The sequence below is a fragment of the Halichoeres trimaculatus genome, unplaced genomic scaffold, assembly GCF_033239565.1.
Source record: "Halichoeres trimaculatus isolate MK-OKI-2021-1 unplaced genomic scaffold, fHalTri1.1 fHalTri1_scaffold_22, whole genome shotgun sequence".
NCBI classification, from domain to species: Eukaryota; Metazoa; Chordata; class Actinopteri; order Labriformes; family Labridae; genus Halichoeres; species Halichoeres trimaculatus.
The window spans coordinates 9,230,015-9,251,687 of record NW_027437200.1 but is presented as its reverse complement, the minus strand read 5'-3'; the positions used below and the strand labels follow the sequence as shown (position 1 = coordinate 9,251,687).

The following is a 21,673-nucleotide window of genomic DNA, read 5'->3' as shown; positions in this document are numbered from 1 at the left end:
CGAAGAACTCCACATCTGACTCAGAAAGTTGTGGTGACTCCGATCCTCTACTGAGCTCTTTTGGAGGAACTTTTTGATCGTCTGATTCAAACTCAGAGACTGCTTTCTCAAACTCTGAGAGGACTTTCTGAAAGCCGGGAGAAAACTCAAAGTCTTTAGCATTTTCAGACTCTTCTTTCGCTTCACTGGTGACCTGAGCTGACGTGGAGTCACTGAACACTGGAGACAACGGGCTCAGGTCATCTAAAGAGGCTTGACTGCATTCAGAGACTCTTAAAGTCTGATGTCCTGAAAACACAGCTTCATAATCTGGAGGCACCAAAAACTGAGTCGACATGGGTGAAAAGAGCTCACTGGACTCAGATGTCAGATTCAGTCTGTCTTGGCTTGATGTAGGTAGAACTGGAGTGACAGTCCTGTGGGTTGTGTATGAAGTCTTGTCAGGTAGTTGGAGGGGAACTGATTTCAAAGGCTTGTCTGTGAGTTCACCTGGTTTACTGACATCCTGTGCTGCTGTTGCAGCAGACAACAGACTGCTTTGCACCTTACTGTCTGTATGAAACTGTTCTCCTGGTGTTTGCAGAGGATCCTGGAAGCAAATATCAACATGATCTGAATATTTTCACATAGAAATAATCCAAATATTAGCGTTCTCTTTGGTGAACACCATCACAAAAACGTCAGCACTCCTCAAGGTTAACAGCAATAGCTAATTCATTTCAACCCAAGAGCAATCAACACAAGCATGCAACTTCAGAAAACATCAAAGTATAGCACAACTAAAGACTACAAAAAGAGCAATAAGTGTTTTAATATTCTCTCCAAAACTTAGATTTGCACATTGATGCATAAACTTGAATCCATTTTGTTGTTAGTTCACTGACACAGTTACTTCCATCATCCAGGTGACAGGTTAGAAGAGTTTAGCTCAAACAGGTGAGTCTTTGTTGGGTAGCCATGCTCTGTCTTACCCATTGTGGGTCTCTTGTGCTTTTGGGTTCACCTGGGATCTTCTCATCTTTTCCTTTTCCATCTTGAACTGATGACTCCTTCACAGGAAGGTCTGTCTCACAAACAGGGGCTCCTCCAACTACTGGGCCAGGATGTAATCGCTCATCATGCGACAAAACTTCTGGTTTAGGCCCACTTGTTCTTTTCCTTTCATGATCTTCCAACTCTGTTTCAGTTTGACATTGTAATGGAGCCACAGGTGTTGGCTTTTCTTCATGTATTGATGGAAACTGATCAGGTATCAAAGCAGTTGTCACATGACTCAAATATTCTACCTTAGACACAAACCTATCAATCCTCTCATGACTTAAGCTCAATTCATCATCTGAATCGACACTCTGTGGGCTCAGTGGCCGCGGGCTGTCGTCAATCCAACAATCGATGGGCAACGCAACAAATTCAGAGTCTGATGAAAACGACACAGGCGAGGAGGATCTATCCACAAAGGGGGCATCCATAAAATATGAGGACAGGATCCTCATGAACTCAGGTACAGGAGAGTCTGGCAGTAGTTTTCTGAACTCATTAACAGATGATGTGGACTCAGGTGAGGATGGTCTATCAGTCTCAGTGACTCTAGATGATGTGACCATCAGCTCGCACTCTGACTCTGAATCATTGGATTCAAGTGATGATGACCTGTGTGTAGTGGTGAACTCCTCCACTGAGTCTGGAAACTGAGGGACAGGAGAGTCTGGGGACAGAGACCTCCTCTCATTGTACTCAGGCACAGACTCTGGAGATGATGCTCTGTGAGACAGTCCTGATGTTGCATCCTCTAAATCTACCATATAATCTATGTCTGATGCTAGACTTGCAGGTGAAGATGAAGCTGATCTCAGGAATGTAACACAGTCTGGTAATGTTGTCATAAAGTGAGGTAGAGGGGAATCTGGAGAGAGTCTCCGCAGCTCGTTGACTGAAGTTACAGATTCAGGAGACGATGCTCGTGCTCCCACCATGACTGAATCAGGGGACATGGGTCTGAACTCTGTCAGGGAATCTGGTGAATAGCATACCTCATCATCTGCACCAGAAACTGATACAACCACCCAGTCATCATCAGACTTTGTTGGTACATCAGCAGCAGGTTCTTCGAACGTGTACTCAGCCTGTCTGTAAGGAGCTCCTCCAGAAACATGTTCAATCATAGGTGGAGGAGACTCTGGAGCGAGTTTGTCGGATATAACCTCTGACACTTGTTCTGCGTCTGCTCTGGTTAACAGGTGTGTCTCCTCTATGGGCTGATCTGTGGCACAGGTATCTCTGAACTCAACATCTGCCTCTTCATCTTGAACATTATCGATCCTGCTGCTGACAAACTGCATAAAGCCTGTTTTACTGCTGAATGTTTCTCCTGCGTACTGAGGGTCACGTATTTGAGAAATCAGCTTCCAGAGCTCTGCGTCGTAGAGGAGGTTATACTCAGCTACCATCACGACTGACTCCTCTGGTGATTGAGAAGCTGCTTCTGTTGACAAAACTGTGCCATCGCTTGATATTGGAACTTCTGGTTCAGTTATTGATGTACTAGAAACCTGCTGTAATGTCTCCTCATCTGACTCTGTAGCCTCTGGGGATGCTAGTCTATCCTCAGCACAAAACGAGTCTAAAGTTTGGGACAAGTCATCAGAATCTGAATATTCAGCAGGTGATATATCTCTTAGAGGTCTGACATCTTCTACAAATGTTTTGGTAAAATCAGGAATTGGGGACTCTGAGGAAAGACGTTTGCATCCATCATCTGATATTTCTGACCGAGGTGACAGTGGTCTAATTTCAGCAACTTCTACATCATATGAAGGCAGATTGACTTCAATATCTGACACTATTGATTCTGGGGATGAGCACGCATTGTGTGCTTCAAATGTCATCGTCTCAAGAACATTTTGTGCAAACCAAGGAAGGGGAGAGTCTGGGGACATTTTGTGTCCACCAAGTGAGTGAGTGGATTCAGGAGATCCTGATCTGATGTCATCGAGTAGCATTAACGCTGCAGGCGACAGAGGTCTGTACTCTGGTAGAGACTCGGCCGACAGCGGTCTCTCTTCCTCCTCTGATGCCAGAGATTCAGGAGAATCCGGTCTATCGTCACCATTGTAAGTCTCAGACATCAGGAACTCACTCAAAGCGTACTCGATGTCCGAATCAATCGATTCAGGAGAGAAAGACCGAAAGCCAACGTTCACTATCACATTCTTAGGTGTGTAGTCAGGGATAGGCGAGTCTGGTGACAGAGCCTGGTACTCATCTCCAGATACTCCTGAGCCAGGTGAAGAGCGTCTGTGTTCATGTACAGGTGAACCCAGACTCAGGACTATGTACTCTACATCTGAGCACGTGGACTCAGGAGATGTTGAGCGGCATTCAAACACAGCTGTAGGCATTTCATAAAGTGGTCGGATGAAGTCAGGTACAGGTGAATCAGGGGAAAGTCTGGTGGATGTTAGTGAGTCAGGTGATGATGGCCTGCTTTCCAAAATTACTGGGAAAGAGGAACCCATTTCTAGATCTGACAACTCAGACTCAGGAGAAGAAGCCCTCATGGCTGTGTAAGAAACATGTGAATGATGTGTGAACTCAGGAATTGGTGAATCAGGAGAAAGATGTCTGAACCTTTCATCAGATTCAGCTGATCCAGGAGATGCTGCTCTGTCTTCAAAAAACCAGGGGAAACACAAATCTGTCTCTAAATCCTCATCTACATATTCCACGTCAGGTGATGTGGATCTGTATCGGCCCCCTAGCATAGTTGGGGATCTCTCATGGAGTACCCTTGTGGAGAAATCAGGGAGTGGAGAGTCAGGAGACAAGTGCCTAAGATCTGAATCAGACACCCATGATTGACAGGACTCTGCCCTGTCCTCAAAATCAAAAGTCTGTAAAACCATGGAGTCATATTCCGACTCTGAAGCCTTTGATTCAGGAGACACTGACCTGTAAGCACCAAACTCTGGGTTTATCTCAAGCAAAGCTTGTCTAAAGTCAGGAACAGGCGAATCAGGAGAGAGTCTGTATTTACTTAGAGATGCTGACGACTCTGGGGAAGAAGGTCGCTCTTCTCTGAATGTAGAAAAAGATAACTCCATCTCCATTTCTATTTCTGACAACTCAGACTCAGGAGAAGAAGACCTTAGGGCTGTATAGGAAATGTTTAAATGATGTGTGAACTCAGGAATGGGAGAGTCTGGAGAAAGATGTCTGAACTCTTCATTTGATTCGGCTGATCCAGGAGAAGCTGCTCTGTCCTCAAACAACCAAGGGAAACACAAATCTGTCTCTACATCATCGTCTACAGACTCTGCTTCAGGTGATGTGGATCTGTATCTTGCTTTAGCATCCGAAAACAGACTCACTGAATAATCCGGCAATGGGGAATCAGGAGACAAACACCTGGGATCTGAATCAGACACCCCAGACTGACAGGACTCTGCTCTCTCCTCAAAATCAAACATATTTGCAATGAGAGGAGTGTACTCTGTATCTGAAACCTCTGACTCAGGTGAAGACGACCTGTGGGCATAAAACCCTGGATGAGTTTCTTCCAAACTCTTTCTGAAGTCTGGCAAAGGAGAGTCAGGAGAAAGTCTTAAAGACGCTAAAGTCTCAGGAGAAGAGGGTCGGTCCTCAACTATCATGCATGAAGCAATGTCTTCTTCCAAATCTGAATCCACAGACTCAGGTGAAGAGGGTCTGTGTTCAACAGCTGTGCTCACTGATTCTTGAAGTACACGTCTAAAATCTGGAATAGGAGATTCTGGTGAAAGAGATCTGAACTGATTCATAGAGCCAGTAGATTCAGGAGAGGATGATCTGTAGTATGACATGAACATCAGTGACGTGGGTGAGATGGGCCTGTACTCTGATTCAGAGTCAGGCGACAGGGCTCTCTCTTCTTTGTCAAGGTCTGGAGACTCAGGAGACTCTGGTCTAGCCTCGGGTTCAAAAGGAGAACCAGTTGATAGGGCATACTCAAGATCTGATGAAGGTGATACAGGAGATGATGACCTAAACTCGATGAAGGATGGAAAACGCTCCACGACCTCAGCTACAAACTGCGGCACAGGTGAATCTGGAAGGAGTGCTCTGTGTCCACCTCCAGAAGCCACTGAATCTGGAGATGAAGGTCTGTGATTGTCAAACTCTAACCCATATATCTCATCTCTGTAATCTATTTCTGAGAAACTAACAGAGTCAGGAGAAGTAGATCTGCATTCAGCAGGAGAAATGGTTGGATAAAATACAGCCTGATTGAACTCAGGTACTGGGGAGTCAGGGGAAAGAACTCTGGATTCAGAATCAGGAGTGAATGATCTCTGCATCTCAAAAGACGTCATATCCAGTTCATCCATTTGAGCGTCTGATGCTACAGACAGAGGTGAAGATGACCTGCTCCAAGAGGCTAACAACACTGATTCCACATACTGACCAAACTGAGGTACAGGAGAGTCTGGGGACAAAGACCGAAACTCATTCAGGGATTTTGTTGAATCAGGGGATGAAGCTCTTATTTCTGATGTTTTCATGATTGTCTGAGGGGACATGGGTCTGAATTCTGTGTCTGAATCTGGAGTGAGAGGCCTTGTGTTCATTTCTAAAGTCACTGAATCTGGAGAATCTGCTCTCTCTGACGGAAAGATTACAGATGAATCCTCAAGATCTGAGGTAACTGACTCAGGTGAGGATGATCTGTGACTAACACCTAGCAGGTCGTGAAACTCTGGCCTAAAGTCTGGCACAGGTGAGTCAGGAGAGAGGGGTCTACATTGGCTCTGGGATGCTTCTGATCCAGGAGATGATAACCTTGACTCAGCTGATAAACCAACATCAAAAGAGTCAAGTTCTGGATCTGACTCTGGTTCAGAAGATGGCGCCCTGTGCTGTCCTGTAAGAGGTTCAGGAAGTGATGCAGAAAACTGGGGGATTGGGGAGTCTGGGCATAAAGGTGTAGTCTCACGTACAGAGTCCTGTGAGTCAGACCTCAGCTCACCCAGCGCCATCAGATCCTTGGGTGACAAAGGTTCATATTCTGTGTCAGAATCAGGCGACATCGGTCTACCTGTCTCTTCAGCTTCTAAATCAAGGTGAACAAGCTCCACATCTACATCTTTTCCTTCAAAATGAGGGTCATGAATCTTACACATTAGCTGCTTTGCTCTTATTTGTCTTTCCTCATCAGCTTCTTCCTCTTCAATAGCTTCTCCATGTTCCTCGACACTTTGCTCTAACTCCTCACCTTTCACATCTGAATCCTCATAAACATACTCAATTCTTGTCCCAGCATACTCAAAAACTCCCGTTTTGCTTGAAAAAGTCTCCCCAACATAGTGAGGGTCACGGATTTGGGAAATGAGCTTCCACAGTTCAGCGTCATAAACAAGTCTGAACACTGGCACTCGGATTTCCTTCAGGGTGGAGGTTTGTTTACCGCCACCTAATGGTCTCTCTGATTCCTGTGACTCTGGGGAATCAGGTCTCTGCTCACTAACACTTACATCCACACCAGACTGTGTGTAGCCAATGTCAGAGACTGCAGACTCAGGAGAGGATGATCTATAAGAAGTAACAACTGCTAGTTCAGACAGTGATGGTGTAAAATCTGGTACTGGTGAGTCACCCCTGTAGCCATCACCCGAGACTTCTGAATCAGGGGATGATGGTCTTATTTCAGTGGAGTGTTGTGAGAAAGGAATCATCTCATATTCTACATCTGAATAAACTGACACAGGTGAGGAGGAGCGTTCCCCAGGAGTCCAAATAGGACACTCAGTCAGGGCTTGTCCAAACAGAGGGACAGGTGAGTCAGGCGAGAGTGGTCTGCCTTCATCGCCTGAACCTGAGGACGATGCTCTGCTCTCAGCGAATAACAACGGAGATGCACCCTCTGTATCAGATGTTTCTGATTCGAGAGACAACGACCGATCCAGTCTAGCTATCACGACTTGTTCTTGTACAGAGGGTCTAAAATCAGGAACAGGTGAGTCAGGAGAGAGTGCTCTGTAAATGTTTACAGAGTCAGGAGAGTCTGGTCTATCATCACAGAGGAATAACACGTTTGAATCAGTCTCCAGATCTGAGCAGACTGATTCTGCCGACTCTGATCTGAGGTAAGAGTGAGAGGGTTCAGAGTGGGAGGCAAAGAACTGAGGGACAGGAGAGTCTGGAGTCAAAGCTCCCGATCTATCTGAGCTGCAAGAATCTGGTCTATGTGCGCACAATGCTGACAGAGACTGTGGGGACATGGGCTTGTATTCTGCTTCAGAGTCTGGAGAGAGTGGTCTTTGCAAAGTAGAAGCTTCATCAATTAGTGCTTCTTCCCCTGTGCCTGTCCCAGTGAATTCAAACATACCTGTTTTACTCACAAAGGTTTCTCCAGCGTACTGTGGGTCACGTATTTGAGAGATGAGCTTCCAAAGTTCAGCATCGTATGTTAAAGTGTAGCCTGGCACTGAAAACTCTGCCAAAGATACAGGTGTGTGGTACTGAACGGAAAAAGGAGACTGCAAATCCTCAGATCGAGTGTCTGTAGAGAGAAGAGGGGAGGAATCCTCATCAAGGTCCTGTTTCTCTTCTGTTGGGCTGATTGTATCAGATGTTTCTTGCGTCTCTTTTAATGTCTTCGTTATGACATCAGATGTTTCCTTTGTCTCTGTATATGATAAAGCGACAGATTCAGATGATGCTTGTATCATTTCAAACCTTGTTGTGCCATCAGATGTCTCTGTTTGGTGTTTTGTAACTGTCTGCTCCTGTTCAAACTCAGCTTTGATTGATTTCTTTGATTTTTTCTTTCTGGTGGATTTTGCTTTCCGGGTTATTGAAGTGTGAATCTCTGCTTTTGATTGAACTTGATAAAACAACTCATCAGAGATTTGCTCTGCAGTAACATCACTCTCAAAAACCTCAGCTCGTGCCGGTGGCTCGATAGTTTTCTTGCTGTCAGACTCTGGAGCTTCAGTTTCATTAGTTTCTGTTTGATTTTCTTCAGAACTTGACAAAACACAGGTTGAATTTTCTACTTCAGTGTCTGACTTTTCTAAACCACACACTTGCCTTTCACTGCATGCATCTGCTAGAACTGCTGCGCCTGTTGTGTCATGTGTTGTGTCCTCTTTAAGAGATGGTTCAGTCACAAAATCATCACTTGCAGAAATACTCAAATCTGCGGATGTAAGCCTGTTTTCTGAACAGGACAGCAGTGACTGAATCTCATGTTTTGTATCTGACTGCACAGACTCTTGAGATGGTTGTAGATCTACAATCACAGCATGAAGCTGAGGGTGTTTTGATGTGGGATAATCTGGGGAGACACACTGCGGCACTGTAGCCTGTGGAGATGCTAACATGTGATCTGGTACCACCTCTGGTGAAGGTACACTTCCTTCAATATCAGATGAAGATACAAGGACCCAATCGTCATCAAAGTCAGAGACTTTCTCCTCTGAGGTTGGTGGCTTGCTTTCTGTATCAGTTTCTAATTCGTCAGATGATTTCGTTCTATGATAAGTGGGTTTAAGCGTCATCTCTGCAGAATCAGCTGATTCAAGAGAAGGTGTCCTTCGTTCAGATTCATCTTCAGATGCAGCTGAAGCAGGTGATGGAGCTCTTTCTTCCATTTGTAAAGATGCTAAATACACAGAGCCATATTCCACATCAGAGCACACTGAGTCAGGTGAGGTAGATCTCTCACCTATCAAAGCAACAGCTGAGTCTGGTACACTGTGACTGAATTCAGGTACAGGTGAATCTGGTGACAGAGTTCTGTACTGGTTCACAGATGCTACAGATTCTGGGGATGATGGTCGAGACTCCAAAAACAGATAAGCTGGGTCGTTTTGGAGCTGATTATAATCTGCGGAAGAGCCGAAGGATTCAAGAGATGATGGAGTCATCTCATAGAAATCTGATAAGACGTGCTCTGAGGCTGTAAAAAAACACTGCACTGACTCCAACATGACAGATTCAGGGGATGACGCTCTGTCGTCGACGTCAAAAGCCAAAGACTGAGAGGAGATGGATCCCTCAGCACTATACTCACTGTCCTGTGATATTGGCCTTCCAAAAGGTTTTTTATTTGACACCATAGGAGTTAACGGTCTTTCCTCTGATTCTGTTGCTAACAGTAGAGCAGCGACCCCTGGTGCACACAGTAATGGCTCTCTTTGGTCGGACTCTCCAGCATCATCTGTTTCCCAGAGAAAAGCAGGAGGAGGGAGGGGAGACAAGGGTCTGAACTGAGGTATGGGAGAATCAGGGGCAAGGAAATGCAGCTCATTGAGTGAGGACACTGACTGAGGTGATGAGGCCCGGCTATCTGTCAGAAGTATGGTGGTATCAGTGATATATTCAGGTGAAGGGGATCTATCGTGAGCTGGGCTGGGAGGTTCCTCTGTGATTTCAGAAGCAGAGTCTGGTAATCTGGATATTTCAGTGGACTTTACTGATAACGTTACCTCATCCAGTGTTCTTTCTAAGCTGTACTCAGCTCCTGGTATAAAATTAACAGTATCACCTGCTGTATGAGCATCTGTTGGTATAAAAATTGAGTCATGTGACACCTGATCAAAGCTAGCATGGCTAAAGGGCTCTACTTTATGGACTGTTAAAACTGGAATGGCGGAACAGTCTACCAAAGCAGTGGTATCCCGGGTTTGACCAGTAATTGAAGCTTCTTCAACATCAATCTCAAACATCAAGTTGTCTTCACTCTCCTTTATCTCAACTTCAGAAGCTACACTGCTTGCTGAACCTGTCTGGTCAACATCATATCCATACAGTACTTTGTAGAGCCGACTTGAAACTTCATCCATGTGTTTTCCTGACATTTGTGCGGTGTGTGTGAATTTTGCTTCAATGGAACCACAAGACGTCTTCTCTGAGATCTCGCTGGTTTCCAAAAGCTCCATCGAAAGTTTCCTGAAATCTTGCTCAGCTTCATCACACTCCACCAAGGTCTCCTCAAAATCAGTCAGAGACAACGGTCGACTCTCGCACACACCAGTTCGAGATCTGTTGGATAACTCGCGCCAAGACTCCGGGGACAGATGATGAGAGTCGTATCTAGAGTGACTAGTCTGTAGGCACTCCAAGCTCCAGTCCTCTCCCCCCTCTGCCCCCTCGTATCCAGCAGCTCCCTCATCATCATCACATGGTTCAACAGTCGGGTAAGGAGGGGCGGTAATCTGGGAACCTAACTTTGGTCCCCCTTTGTACACAGGGTCTATCACATGTGATCGGAGGTGATAGGGAGAGGTGCGGTACACAGTGAAGAAAGGACTTACTTGTCTATAACTGCCAGAGTGTACCGTGTCTGTCAGCTCCTCATATACTCTCTGTGATGAGCTGGAAAACCAAAGAAAGAACATGGTTACCTTGTGATGATAACATGTAACCCCTTAATAGAGATGAGGAGAAAGAACAACTCACTATGCAGTCTCCATCTCCTTCTGCAGCTTCTCCTTCTGGGCATTTTTCAGAAGGCCTCTTGCCATGGAATCTGCCTCTGGTCGTCCCGTCGTCTCGTGAAGTGAGGACAAACTGGTGGAAAGGTCCTCAGCTGACACCATCGGTACCTCTTGTCCAGAACCTGGACTCCTGCGTGTGGCCTCTGTACGCCTGCCTGACCTGGGGCTGTCGATGTCTTCATGGAGAGCAGAGAAACCTGAAGAAAGGCAAAGATCAGGAATTTAGTTTAATTTAAAGGGGCAATTTAATGAGTTGTTTCTTTCCACTTTAGTTAGTTTAAACACTCATTTCTGAGGTTTTTACAAAAAAATTAAAATTTACAAACGTAAGCATTATTATGCATAGTTTCCTAAAGGTTAAAAAAAAAAAAAACAATGACTTGGTCTGTCAGTCAAAGCCAAAGGGTGAGACCTCTGTTTGATCCTTTAATACTGATTACTTTCAGAGGGGTCTAGCTGCAGACCTCCACTCTCAACTGCTTGAGGTGCAACTCTGAAACTGACTTCTCTACTGCAGCCATTCTGTCTCAAATGTGTCATGCACTCTTTTTTTTTTTTTTTTTAGCTTTTCAGTCCTCTCAGTATTATTGAAAAGTGCTTTGATTGACAGACCAAGTTATAATGCTGAAAAACGCATTATGAAGTAAAAATGGACTTTGTAAAAAATGTATATATTTTTTTATTTTATATAAGCTTGGAAAATTAATACAAAATAATTGTTTTAAAAGTATGAAATTGTTAAAATAATTATTGTGAATTATTTAATTTTAGTAATTCAATGTTAAAGAATAACAACAAAATAACATTACCTTATTTTACAATTTAATGGGCATATTGCATGATTGTCAGTAATTTATCAAAATGGTATTTATGTCAAAATGTTGATTTTATTTATTTATTTAATCGTGAATCTTTTGGGGTTCTTTGTTCATGGATACACAAAGAAACAGTTTGTAAAAAACTTTGTGAATCATCACTTTGAGAGTCTAGTCATCAATCAACCAGGTATGCAACACAAAATCATGGAACTGGGGTTCTACATTAATATAAAGCATACATCATGTGTCTGCTTCACATTTACAGTACACCGAATACCTTCACTATGATCCAGTGCGATGGTCCTCTCTATTTCTGCATAGGTGTGTGAAGACGTCTCATCCTGGTGGGACTTGATTATCTTGGTTTCAATGAGGTGGACGATGTCCATGCGGTTGATTTTAGTTAGTCTTCTGATCAGTGTTGTCTCTGTTGAAATGTAAAACAAGTATTTCACATTTGTTCTGATTCAAACAGAGATTTATGAATGTTGTTACTCGCTAACCTGTGCCATGCTGTCCTTCCCTCTCCGCCCAAGCTTTCAGAAGAGCATGGCTTTGGTCTTGGAGTGAGTTGGGGTTTTCAATCCTTATCAGGTTAATTCTCTCCTCACTGAACTCCAGCTCTCGTGCTAGCTCTGTTCATACAAATCGGACAGCATTAAGGCAAGAATCTCCATAAACAAAGTGTTGTATCTATGTCTACTTGAGAGCCTGGGAATTTTTGATAGCTTCATCACTGCCTTTACGAAATGACTTACCTGTCCAGCTGAAGCCCAGATGGTCGGCTATAATGGCCAACCGTTGCTCTTTTCTCTCTGCCTCATCCTGTGGATCTACTGTAAACACCACCAGACAGCCATGAGCGCTCAGAGCCGCACCGTTACACAAGTTAAGTCACATTTACGGAAACAAAGTTCTCACTGGCTTTCTCCTTTTACATATATAGTTGTTTAATGCTATCAAATCAATTATAACCAAAAACAGGAGCTTAAAACACCTTTAAATATGTTTTAATACAACAAAAATAACCAAGTATGTACAAGTCACTAAAAATGTATTCACACTACAAAGAATAGTTTGACTAATCATTTATTCTTTAATCCTTAAAGCTTTCAGCCACTAGTTGTTTTTACAGTTTCCATAAAGCCTTTAAGTCAATCTTGAGATTTTCAGCACACATAGAAGGAAAAGAGACGTCATTACGAACACAAACAAAGCTCAAGTGACACAGCCACATGGATTCTTCAACTAAGATGGGACTGAACTACAAGAGACAGAGAGGCAGCACCTTTACAGCTACAGTGCACTAATGAGACTAAAGAGATAGAGAATGGCCCCTTAAACTGGGGGGATACCTTGACTTTGGACTTTATCGGCTGGGATTCGCTGCATCTGTGTCTCAACAGGGTCGTCCCACAGTGGTCTAATGGGAAAGACGTCTCCTGAGGGAGGGAACTGCATCTCAGGGAAAGTTTCTCTTTCTATGATTGACGCATCGATGAGACTGCTCTCATCGTCTGAGTTGGCCGCTGCAGCTTCTCGTTCTTTCTCTGCCTGCGCCAACCTGGCCACAAGTTTTGCTGCTTCATCGGCTATCTCCTCAAAGCTCTCAATGGTCTGTGTCTGAGGCTCATTTTTCTCTTTAGTCGGTGTTGTTAAAGGAGATGTCTGACCACTCTTTCCTCGGATTGGCAATCTGGACTGGAAGCTTTTAGATTTTGCTGACTCAGCACTCAAAGGGCGACCCTCTTTTTTAGCGGGTTGTCTGGTAGACTCTCCCTCACAGAAGCTCTTGGCTTTGGGAGAAGAAGTCTTGGTTTTGACGTCAACAGAGGGACCTGCATCTGTCTCAGATTTCCTTCGTGGATCCTTTTTTACGGGGACCTTAAGTTTTTTGTCTTGGGTCGTTTCGGTTCGTTTGACGTTAGAATCAGGCTTCAGAGCGCTAGCCTTGATGGGAATTCTAGATTTAGATTCTGAAGTGAAGGAGCCCTCTTTTTTAAGAGTTGTTGAAGAGGGAGCTGCATGAGATGGAGAGGGGATAGAGGATTTTCCCCGACCTTGAGGGGTAGATTTAGTCTGTTTGGCAGGAGTCTTTTTAACACTAGAGGAAGCACTCTGTTTGGACTTGGCTGTTGTTTTGGGAGCTTCTATCACTGACTGTGGTTCCTCTGGAGACGAATCAGAGGACTCTTGTCCCTGCTCAGGGTAAACTGATCTAGTGACTGTACTTTCTGCTGTTTGTACATTTGTAATCAACTGCTCAGAAGAACTTGGGTCTAAATCTAGGCATGCTTCGCTCACTTTTTTATCTGTTTTAGCCTCGTGACTTTCAGGGGATGTCTGATCTTTCTTTGCAGGTTTGGCTGAAGCTGCAATGCCCATTTTAGGGATTTTAGATTTGGAGGTATCTGATTTAGAGGCTGACTGATCCCCTTCAGGTGGAGACTGAAGCTTGGTATCAGTTTTTTCTTTTGATTTGTCCGACTCCTCAGTTTTGACCTCTAATGTTAGATTGAGGCCGACTTCAGGCTCTGTTGCTCTCGCACCCTCCTGCCTGGCCTCTTCTGCAGGAGGCTCCTCTAAAGGCTGTTCACCTATCTGGAAAAAGGCAAAGCCAGCCCCCTCTTCCTCATAGCTCCGTTTTGTCATGTCAATAGCTCCACTGCGCGTCATCTCGAAGAGCTTTCCTTCTTGGAATAGAAACGGGTTGGGCTCACTGGTAGGAGTGCTCTCCTCTGTTGGCGTTCTACCAGGCGTGGTGTCTGGGGTTGCTTGTTGAGACTGACGGTCTACCACCAGATTCAGAATCTTTTGTTCCTCTTCTTTGACTCGAGCTGCAAATGCAGCATCATCCTCACGCATGGCGGACCACGAGTCACTCTCTACTCTTGCAGTGACGCCTTTTGATTCAGTTTTTGGAGGTTCAAGTGTCTCGTCGTCCTCTTCAACATCATCATAGGTAGATTCCAGTTTGAACCGCTCTGTGGTTTTACCCAAAGTAGCAGAAGCACTGAGTTCTCCTGCATGCTCTTTTTTATCCCCTTTCACTTCATCTGTGACATTATTACCTTGTTTCAGTGCACCGCTCTGCTGACTGCTAACGCCTAACGCTTCATCTGTATCACCTCCTTTTTCTCTGGACTTTCTCAAACTCTCCTCCTTTTGCTCATCAGTCCTGTTGACAGCGCTCCCCGTCGCTGCAGCTTTTGTGGCAGAGCTGTCTTTATCAGCTCGAACAGGTTGTGAAATTCTCTGTTCCTGTGTGGTTTCCACTTTGGACTTTGAGTGATGCTGGTCTGAGACAGACTGAGGTCCCTCTGAAGTGACATAGGCTGTTGTTGTGCTCTTGATCTCTTTGCTGTGGGATCCATCATGCAAACCTGCTGAAAAAGGAGAGGGAGGTTGAGCTTTAATATGGGGATCAACACAAAGAGCTACCTTTGAATCTTCAGTGGGTCTACTGTGCCCACATTCACTTGTGGAGTCTAATTTTTCATGGCTGTCATCTTTTCTAGAGTTCTTTTTGCTCCTTGCGTCTTGCTCCATTTCATCAAATGTTTTTATTTTGGCTGCCATCTTAAACATCTCCTCCTCTGGGGTTATTTTTCTCTGAGCTTCATAGCTGTCTGAGGTCTCCTCTTCTTCTGGGTCTTCAGGGATTACGGCTGGTTTGGATGGAACAGTTAGGAATGAATGGTCTGGGGGTTTAGGGTTTACCTCATAACTTACCTCTTCAGAGCTAGGAGTATCTGGAGAGAGGGGACTCTTACCCGAACTTGTCATCTGAGATGTCTGCTCACAACTGTCATCGTCAGCACTAGCCTCATGGTCTCGAAGCAGCCTACCGCGCAAAGCATCTTGGGGGAAGTCTGTGGCTTTGGAGGGCTCTGGATGGCTAGAGGGTTTGCTAGAAGGACCTGGAGCTGAGGGGAAGGATGGGAGGCTTTTCTGCTCTACAGGGCTGCTCTCTAAGGAGTCATGAGGGGGGGATTCCTTAGTAGGGCTAGGTTCAATAGAGTCTGGGGACTTATGGGAGGAGTTTTCATCCATGAGAGGACTACCGTCTAGAGAGTCTCTGTGGCTTATTGTCAAAGAGTCATCGGCTAATGGACTGAGGGCATCTGAGTCCTGCTTTAAGGCCAGCTCTAAGCTGTCGTAATGCTGAAAAGAGGATCTAGAGGTTGGAGAACCGGCTAAAGGCAACTCTAGCTGACGATCAGGGCTCTCGTCATCGCTAAGAAAAGTTTCTACAGTCTCTGAAACTCTCTTTGTAAGCTTTTGAGGTTTTGATGGCTTAGGCTCGCTCCACCTAACAGATATGGACTCACTTGTGGTGTGGACTTCAGCAGCCTCGCTGGAAGAGACAGGGAGGGTCAGTTCTGTAGGCTGTTGGTCACCAGTGGTCCCTACACCAGAGTCTCCAGACTTCTCAGTCTCTTTAGTTTCTTTCTGAACTGTGGAGGCAGATGCTGCCGTGGAAGTAGACGTCTGCTGTCCAGATTTGGGGGAAAGGCAGATACTTTCTGGGCTTGTGCTTGGAGTGGCGAGACCCTCGTGTTTCAAACTGTCCTCGGAGCTCATCTGAGGGGTTGCGTCTGCAGAACTGGCACTTAGTGACTCTGCCACACCCTCATGTTTGGAGCTGTCAGAGCTATCATCAAGGCCACTATTTCCAAAGTCTACAGTTTCAGCCAGCGGTGGCTGGGTGCCAGCGGCTGACTTTGTCTCTTTCTCTCTGTCCTGCTGGACGGACTCAGCAGCCTTCTTGCGAGGTTTTGAATCCAGTGATAGTTCCCGTTCTTGAGAGACTTTTGAGGTTACTGTTTTGGTTGCAGATTTTGACTGGATAGTTTCTGTTTTTGTGGTTTTCTCTGATTTTGATGCTGTGGATGATTTGAGCTCAAACAGCCCAGACTTTCTCTTTGAGGGGTCCTGCCCCGTCTGGAATGCGTGCATCAGTTCTTTGACTGACATGGTCTCCTCAAGTTTTTCTTGTTCAGCTTTGGGGGATTTGGGTGGGCCCTGTTTGGATTTAGGGCTCTCTTTGGCTTTTGGACTTGGTTTGCTTATAACAGGCAGCTGTGAAGGCTTACTTCCAGAAACCTTTTTGCTCTTTTGCTCTGCCTCTACTTTCTGTTGTAAGGCTTTGACTTTGTCCTTTATCGACCCGATGGGAGTTTCTTCCACCACAGGGGACACAGGTGACGCTGGTTTTGGAGCTGTAGGCACACTTAGCAGAGCAGCTGCCTCTGTGGAATCCTCGGCCTGGTCTTTTCCCTTCCTTCTTACTGGCTTTTTGACATCACCAGCAGCAGTTTTGTCCTGCGCTTTGGTCGGAGTGGTTGGTTTTGCACTCTTTCGTAAAACAACGTCAGTGAATCTTTCTTGAACAGCTGGCTCTTTTTTAGCTTTTGTTTTGGAGCTTACTGGTGCATCCAGGAGGTATTCTTTAAGGTCACCACTGTCCTTTATGGCTTTAGGTCTGGGAGCCCCTCTGTTAGTTCTACTTTCCCGTAAAACAGGCTCTTGAAGTTCTAACTTTGCCATTCTTTTGGCCTCCTCTATCTCACTGTCTGAGAGGAGAACCCACTCCTCTGCCATTCTAGCTGCTTTAGCTATCTCCGCTGCAGCCTCACCCTCATATGTCCCACTCCTCAGTATCTCACTGACTTTCTCTAGGTCCTCTTTGACTTTCTCTAAGTCCTTCTCCATTATCTCTAACGGCTCTCCAGAAACATCCTCAGTCCCTTTCTCTAGACCACACCCTCTTAAGGAAGGGGATTTCTCTGTGGAGTCTGCAGTCAAGATGGCAGTCATTTTTATCAAATCTTGTTTCATCTCTGACACGTCGGATAGGAGGTCTGGTTCTCGAATCAGCTCTGATTTCAGGACTGATGTCTCCGTCTCTTCATCTTCCGTACGGAAGAAGAACAAGTAAGGAGTAAAGAAAATCAAAAAATCAAATCAAAGGAGACAGACATTGGAGAGTGTGGTCAGGACAAGATAGGAACACACTGCAGGGATCATAGGACAGCAGATTCACATTGGGTTCTACATCAGGGTATCAGAGGAGCTGGGCTTATACTTTCATGTCTTCTGGGGAACTGTGGTAAAGCAAAGGCTAAATAATGCTGATGGGGGATGATATGAGCAGGAAATAACTTGCTTCAACACTCAGCGCACACCCACACTCACACTCACAAGACAAAACTATGGAACACAAATAGAATACACAAAAACTGCAAAATGACACATGATTTGAAGAAGCGCACAAAAAAAAAACAACAGAAAGAAACTCTCAAGATTGCTCAGATGGAGAACAAATGTCACCATGATCAGGCAAAATGAACCAAGAAAAACAACTCAGAATACTAACATGTCTATCAAAGAAAGCCAGTGATAACTTTTCAATACATGATGGTGTTTCATGCTTTTTATTCTGGAAAACAATGTTTTTCAGATGATCTAAAAAAAGGAAAGAAGATCTTTTTAAAATAAAGACATCTTGAGGGAAGGGACAATATTTTATTCTTTGTGCCCTCCGTTTATCCTTTTTAATAATCTGAAATGAAATAACATTTAAAAACATGAGCCAATGATGAGGAAAAATAATAAAACAAAATCAGCACACCAACATCAAAACAAAGCCAAAGTCATTAACAGGACATTTATTCAGACTCACAGTCACACACACATACACACACATATGCAAGCCAAGTTATTTCCATGCAAAGCAAAGGGAAGTGATGATGGAGAGGTCGTGGTGAAGGGTGAGTGGAAGGTTTAGAGTTTAGATTAATAACCTAACTACAGGATAAAAGGTGCTCGTGATCATGAGCTGCCCGTTGTTACGAGTTCATTCAGTAATGTGGTGAGTTGTTAGTCCATTTACTGCTGCACTGCTGTACAAAACAAGCATCGTTCTTCGTACGTTTAACTAATCTCAACAGCTCATGTACAGAGTTTTAATCAAAAGTCATTCCCTTTAAGAATTTAGCTCTTCTGTGATCTTTGGCCAATAAAGCAACTTTTTTCTGCAAAGTTTGAGGCATTCTTCAAAAAATACTTTATGCAAACACTGACTGTGAGAATCAGGCACAAACTGAGTAACAAATGCCTTCTGATATCACTTTTGGCTGCAGTTCCTCTTGTGTCCACTTGAGGTCTCCAGCAAAAGCCAAGGATTCTTTATTAGGTCCTATTTCAAAATCGTCGTATTTGCAACAGAAAAACATGTTTATATTTTAAAATCTTCATATTTACAGCAGACAAACATGTTTAAAGTCTGTAGAGTCTATGGACGTAGACTCTGTGACACCACCTGTCTGTTTCTGATACAGAGTTTTCCATCCCTCTGTTGACAGCTGCCATGTTATTTTAGTTTAATAACTTTGAAATTACACATTACAATAAAATTCACCCCTACAGTGTGTGCTGTCTGCTATTCAGACCCAGCCTGTTTTTGGAACCAGACTGTAAACATGTTTGTTTCTGATGTAAAAATCCAGATTTTTGGTTTGGTGCGTATGTGGGTTCAGGTGCTTCTGCAGCCAGCCTCAAGTGGACATTTCAGAGACTGCAGTTTTTGAGCTTCATTTATTACAGTTGATTAGTCTTTTCTCACTGAGCATGCTCAGAGTTTGGAGTGAATGGATTTAGCATGGGACAGCAGAAGCAAAGTGGGCTGGTAACAGTTTTCATCAGGGTAAATAACTCAGATGAACAGTTTTGAATTTAGTGTTAGAGTCTTTAAAGAGATGCTGCATAGCTGTTACATTCCAGACAAAATGGGATCAAAATTGGAACATTGAACTGAAATTCTAGTGGAGGTCATGTCGACTCTCCTAAGAAAAGTTTGAAAACTGGTAAAAGTTGCTCACAGAGAGTTGAATTTTGGCACTGAATAGTGTTTTCAGGAATCAAGGTGTAAAGAAAAGGACGGGTTTGGGAGGATTGCTTTACTGAGTCGCTAAAGGTATAGGGCTACAGGATACTGAGACTTAGGCCTTTAATATCAAGTTTTGGGAAGTCTTGGTGCAAGTGCCATCTAAGTTTTGAGTCTGTGTGGCTCCAGGTTTCAGCACCGTCCTGCCATAATACAACACAAACTACAGGTGTAGCAGGATGAACATGGAGGAGGAAGGCAGTACCACCAGGGGGAGCAATGCTTTGCATCAGTGATGTGAGAGTACATCACCTCTCTTCATTTTGAGCTACTCTTCTTCCTCTACTAGCTGCTAGAGTATGCGTTAGCTACTCAGGGTGTAATATTTCTCCAAATGCACATTTTGATTTGAAGTTTTGTTTTACAGGCACTTTTCAAATGTGCTTCAACTCAAACATCTTTTAAGGATTGTGCTGGTGACTTTTTTTCATTTGCAGACTCATTTTCATTATACTTAGTGAATCTGTCTGGGCCTGTCCACCATACTACAAACATTACGGTAAAACCGCCAGAAGTTTCCACAAGGTTCGTTTAAACAGCCGACCACTTAAGTTTGGAGCCATTTATCTACCAAACCTGTGCAAGAATGAATTGTTCTTGCAACAAAAATGGCACTGAGACTACAGCAGAGCTAGAGCTAACCTAAAGGCCGCTATCACATAAAGATCACCACAGTACGAATGAGACAAGTGTTCTTGTACATACGTAGATGTCTAAGTCTCTCTCCATATCTCCGACCTCAAATCGTGATGGGGAGAGTGTTAAATAGAAGACATGGAGACGGGTGTGAAATCAGAAAAGAAAGTCAGAGAGTGAAGTTAAGCCTCAGGAGAAACAGAACGCTGACATGGGGTGCAGGTGAGGTCTGTTCTGACAGGACAGAAATACATGAAGCTTAAAGGGCTTTAATAAGATGCTCTGAGTGTGCTAGGGGCTAACTGCTAATGTTAATATGGGCCTTATACACAGTCATACATTAGTCTGTTAATAAGACATGCAGACATTCTGTGTTAATAAACTGTTTAAGTTTAACTTTAAAGGTTAAGGGTAAAGGTAAGATGTCTTACATTTCTCCTGCATTCTGCTCGTCTGTAAAAAAAAGAAAAGATTAAGCGTTATTCATGTCACTGCATGTACTAAATATGCAAATTTTAACACAACTACTTCAGAAAAATAACACAAAACAAAAAAAATTAGCTCACTACTGACATATCACACTCTATGACATCAAGAAGTATCTCTTTATAACATTCAATTACTGTCGGACAAACAGAGCCCCTAAAGAGACATGGAGACAAAAAAGCCCCAAGAAACTCCTGTCAGACCCTGGAAACTTTGTGCCAGACCTGAGAAGCTTCTAAAAGAGACCATGAATCATTTCTAAGATCCTGGAACTTGTTTGCAAGATTTCAAATAAGTTTTGCTTCGTCCCAAGAACTTTATGCAAATGTGGAGAAACTAAGTAAACTCCTACAATTAGTTTTTTTAAACATCCCGAGAAACTTTTTAACCCTCCTGTTATCTTTGGGGTCAATTTGACCCCATTCAATGTTTATCCTTCAAAAAAACAATAGTTAACTTTTTTATTTTGGCTTCATATTTCATGACTTTTCCTCATTTGATGGGAACTATTGATTTAGCATAAAATTATTATGATGATATTTTTTCATTTTGCTGTACACATATTGCACGCATCAGTGTTCCTCTGGGGTCAATTTGACCCCAAGCTGTTTTGGCTGTGTAAAACTTGTCTGTCTGTGTGTGACCCATGTGTGACCTTATATTCCCACGTCTGCAGGTGCAGAGTTCATTCTTTTGAGTTGATACATGTCATGGGGGGGGGGGGAGATGAATGTGTGTGTGTGTGTGTGTACATGTCCTACTACTCACACCTAACAAATAGAACTGATATTTCCTGCGCTGGAGGGTGGATGGTGGGATATTCCCGCAAGGACATTGGTAGTTTACGTAAAATAAGGGAGGAGCAAACAGAAAAGCTTGCATTGCAGCTCTCTGTCCAAATCATTAGGGCCCGAGCCCGCCAACCGCAGGTTGGGCGAGAGCCCTATTGAAACCCTTGTGATTATTATTCTACGCCTTTTTTCTTCTTTATTATTTGTTTCTGCCAAAACATCGCCAAATTGTGTGCCCTTTGCTTGGAAAAAACGCCCCAAAATTCACATGCCTGAAAAAATCTATGAATCTGCAACTTGCACAAAAATGAACGCTCCATAGTGCCCCCTAGGGGATTAAAACTGCAGCCCCTCGGGCGACTTTGAGCTACAGCCCTAAAATTTGGTGTGTATAATGAGCAGCCCTACAAAAAATGTCCCTTACGACTTTTGTGCTTTACGAACTTTGCTATTTGGGCCTAAACATCGTAATTTAGCGATTTTGGCCAACAAACAAACTAGTCCTAGGTTTTTCCACTT

The 21,673-nt window shown here is 43.9% G+C and overlaps 1 protein-coding gene across 15 annotated transcripts in view; it reads right to left on the bottom strand.

The window, feature by feature from the left end:
* Positions 1-21,673, bottom strand: part of ank2b (ankyrin 2b, neuronal) — a 198,262-nt gene that overhangs the window by 4,442 nt on the left and 172,147 nt on the right. For 8 of the 15 annotated variants that reach the window (XM_074699074.1, XM_074699076.1, XM_074699073.1 and 5 more), the window contains 7 exons: positions 20,309-20,330; positions 12,649-17,208; positions 12,052-12,129; positions 11,797-11,928; positions 11,571-11,720; positions 10,438-10,672; positions 10,293-10,353 (listed from right to left, as the gene is read on the bottom strand). In XM_074699074.1, coding sequence (XP_074555175.1) covers positions 10,293-10,353; positions 10,438-10,672; positions 11,571-11,720; positions 11,797-11,928; positions 12,052-12,129; positions 12,649-17,208; positions 20,309-20,330 — 5,238 coding nt within the window. The remainder of the gene's footprint in view (positions 1-10,292; positions 10,354-10,437; positions 10,673-11,570; positions 11,721-11,796; positions 11,929-12,051; positions 12,130-12,648; positions 17,209-20,308; positions 20,331-21,673) is intronic. The other 7 variants (XM_074699081.1, XM_074699082.1, XM_074699083.1 and 4 more) reach the window with 4 other exon arrangements.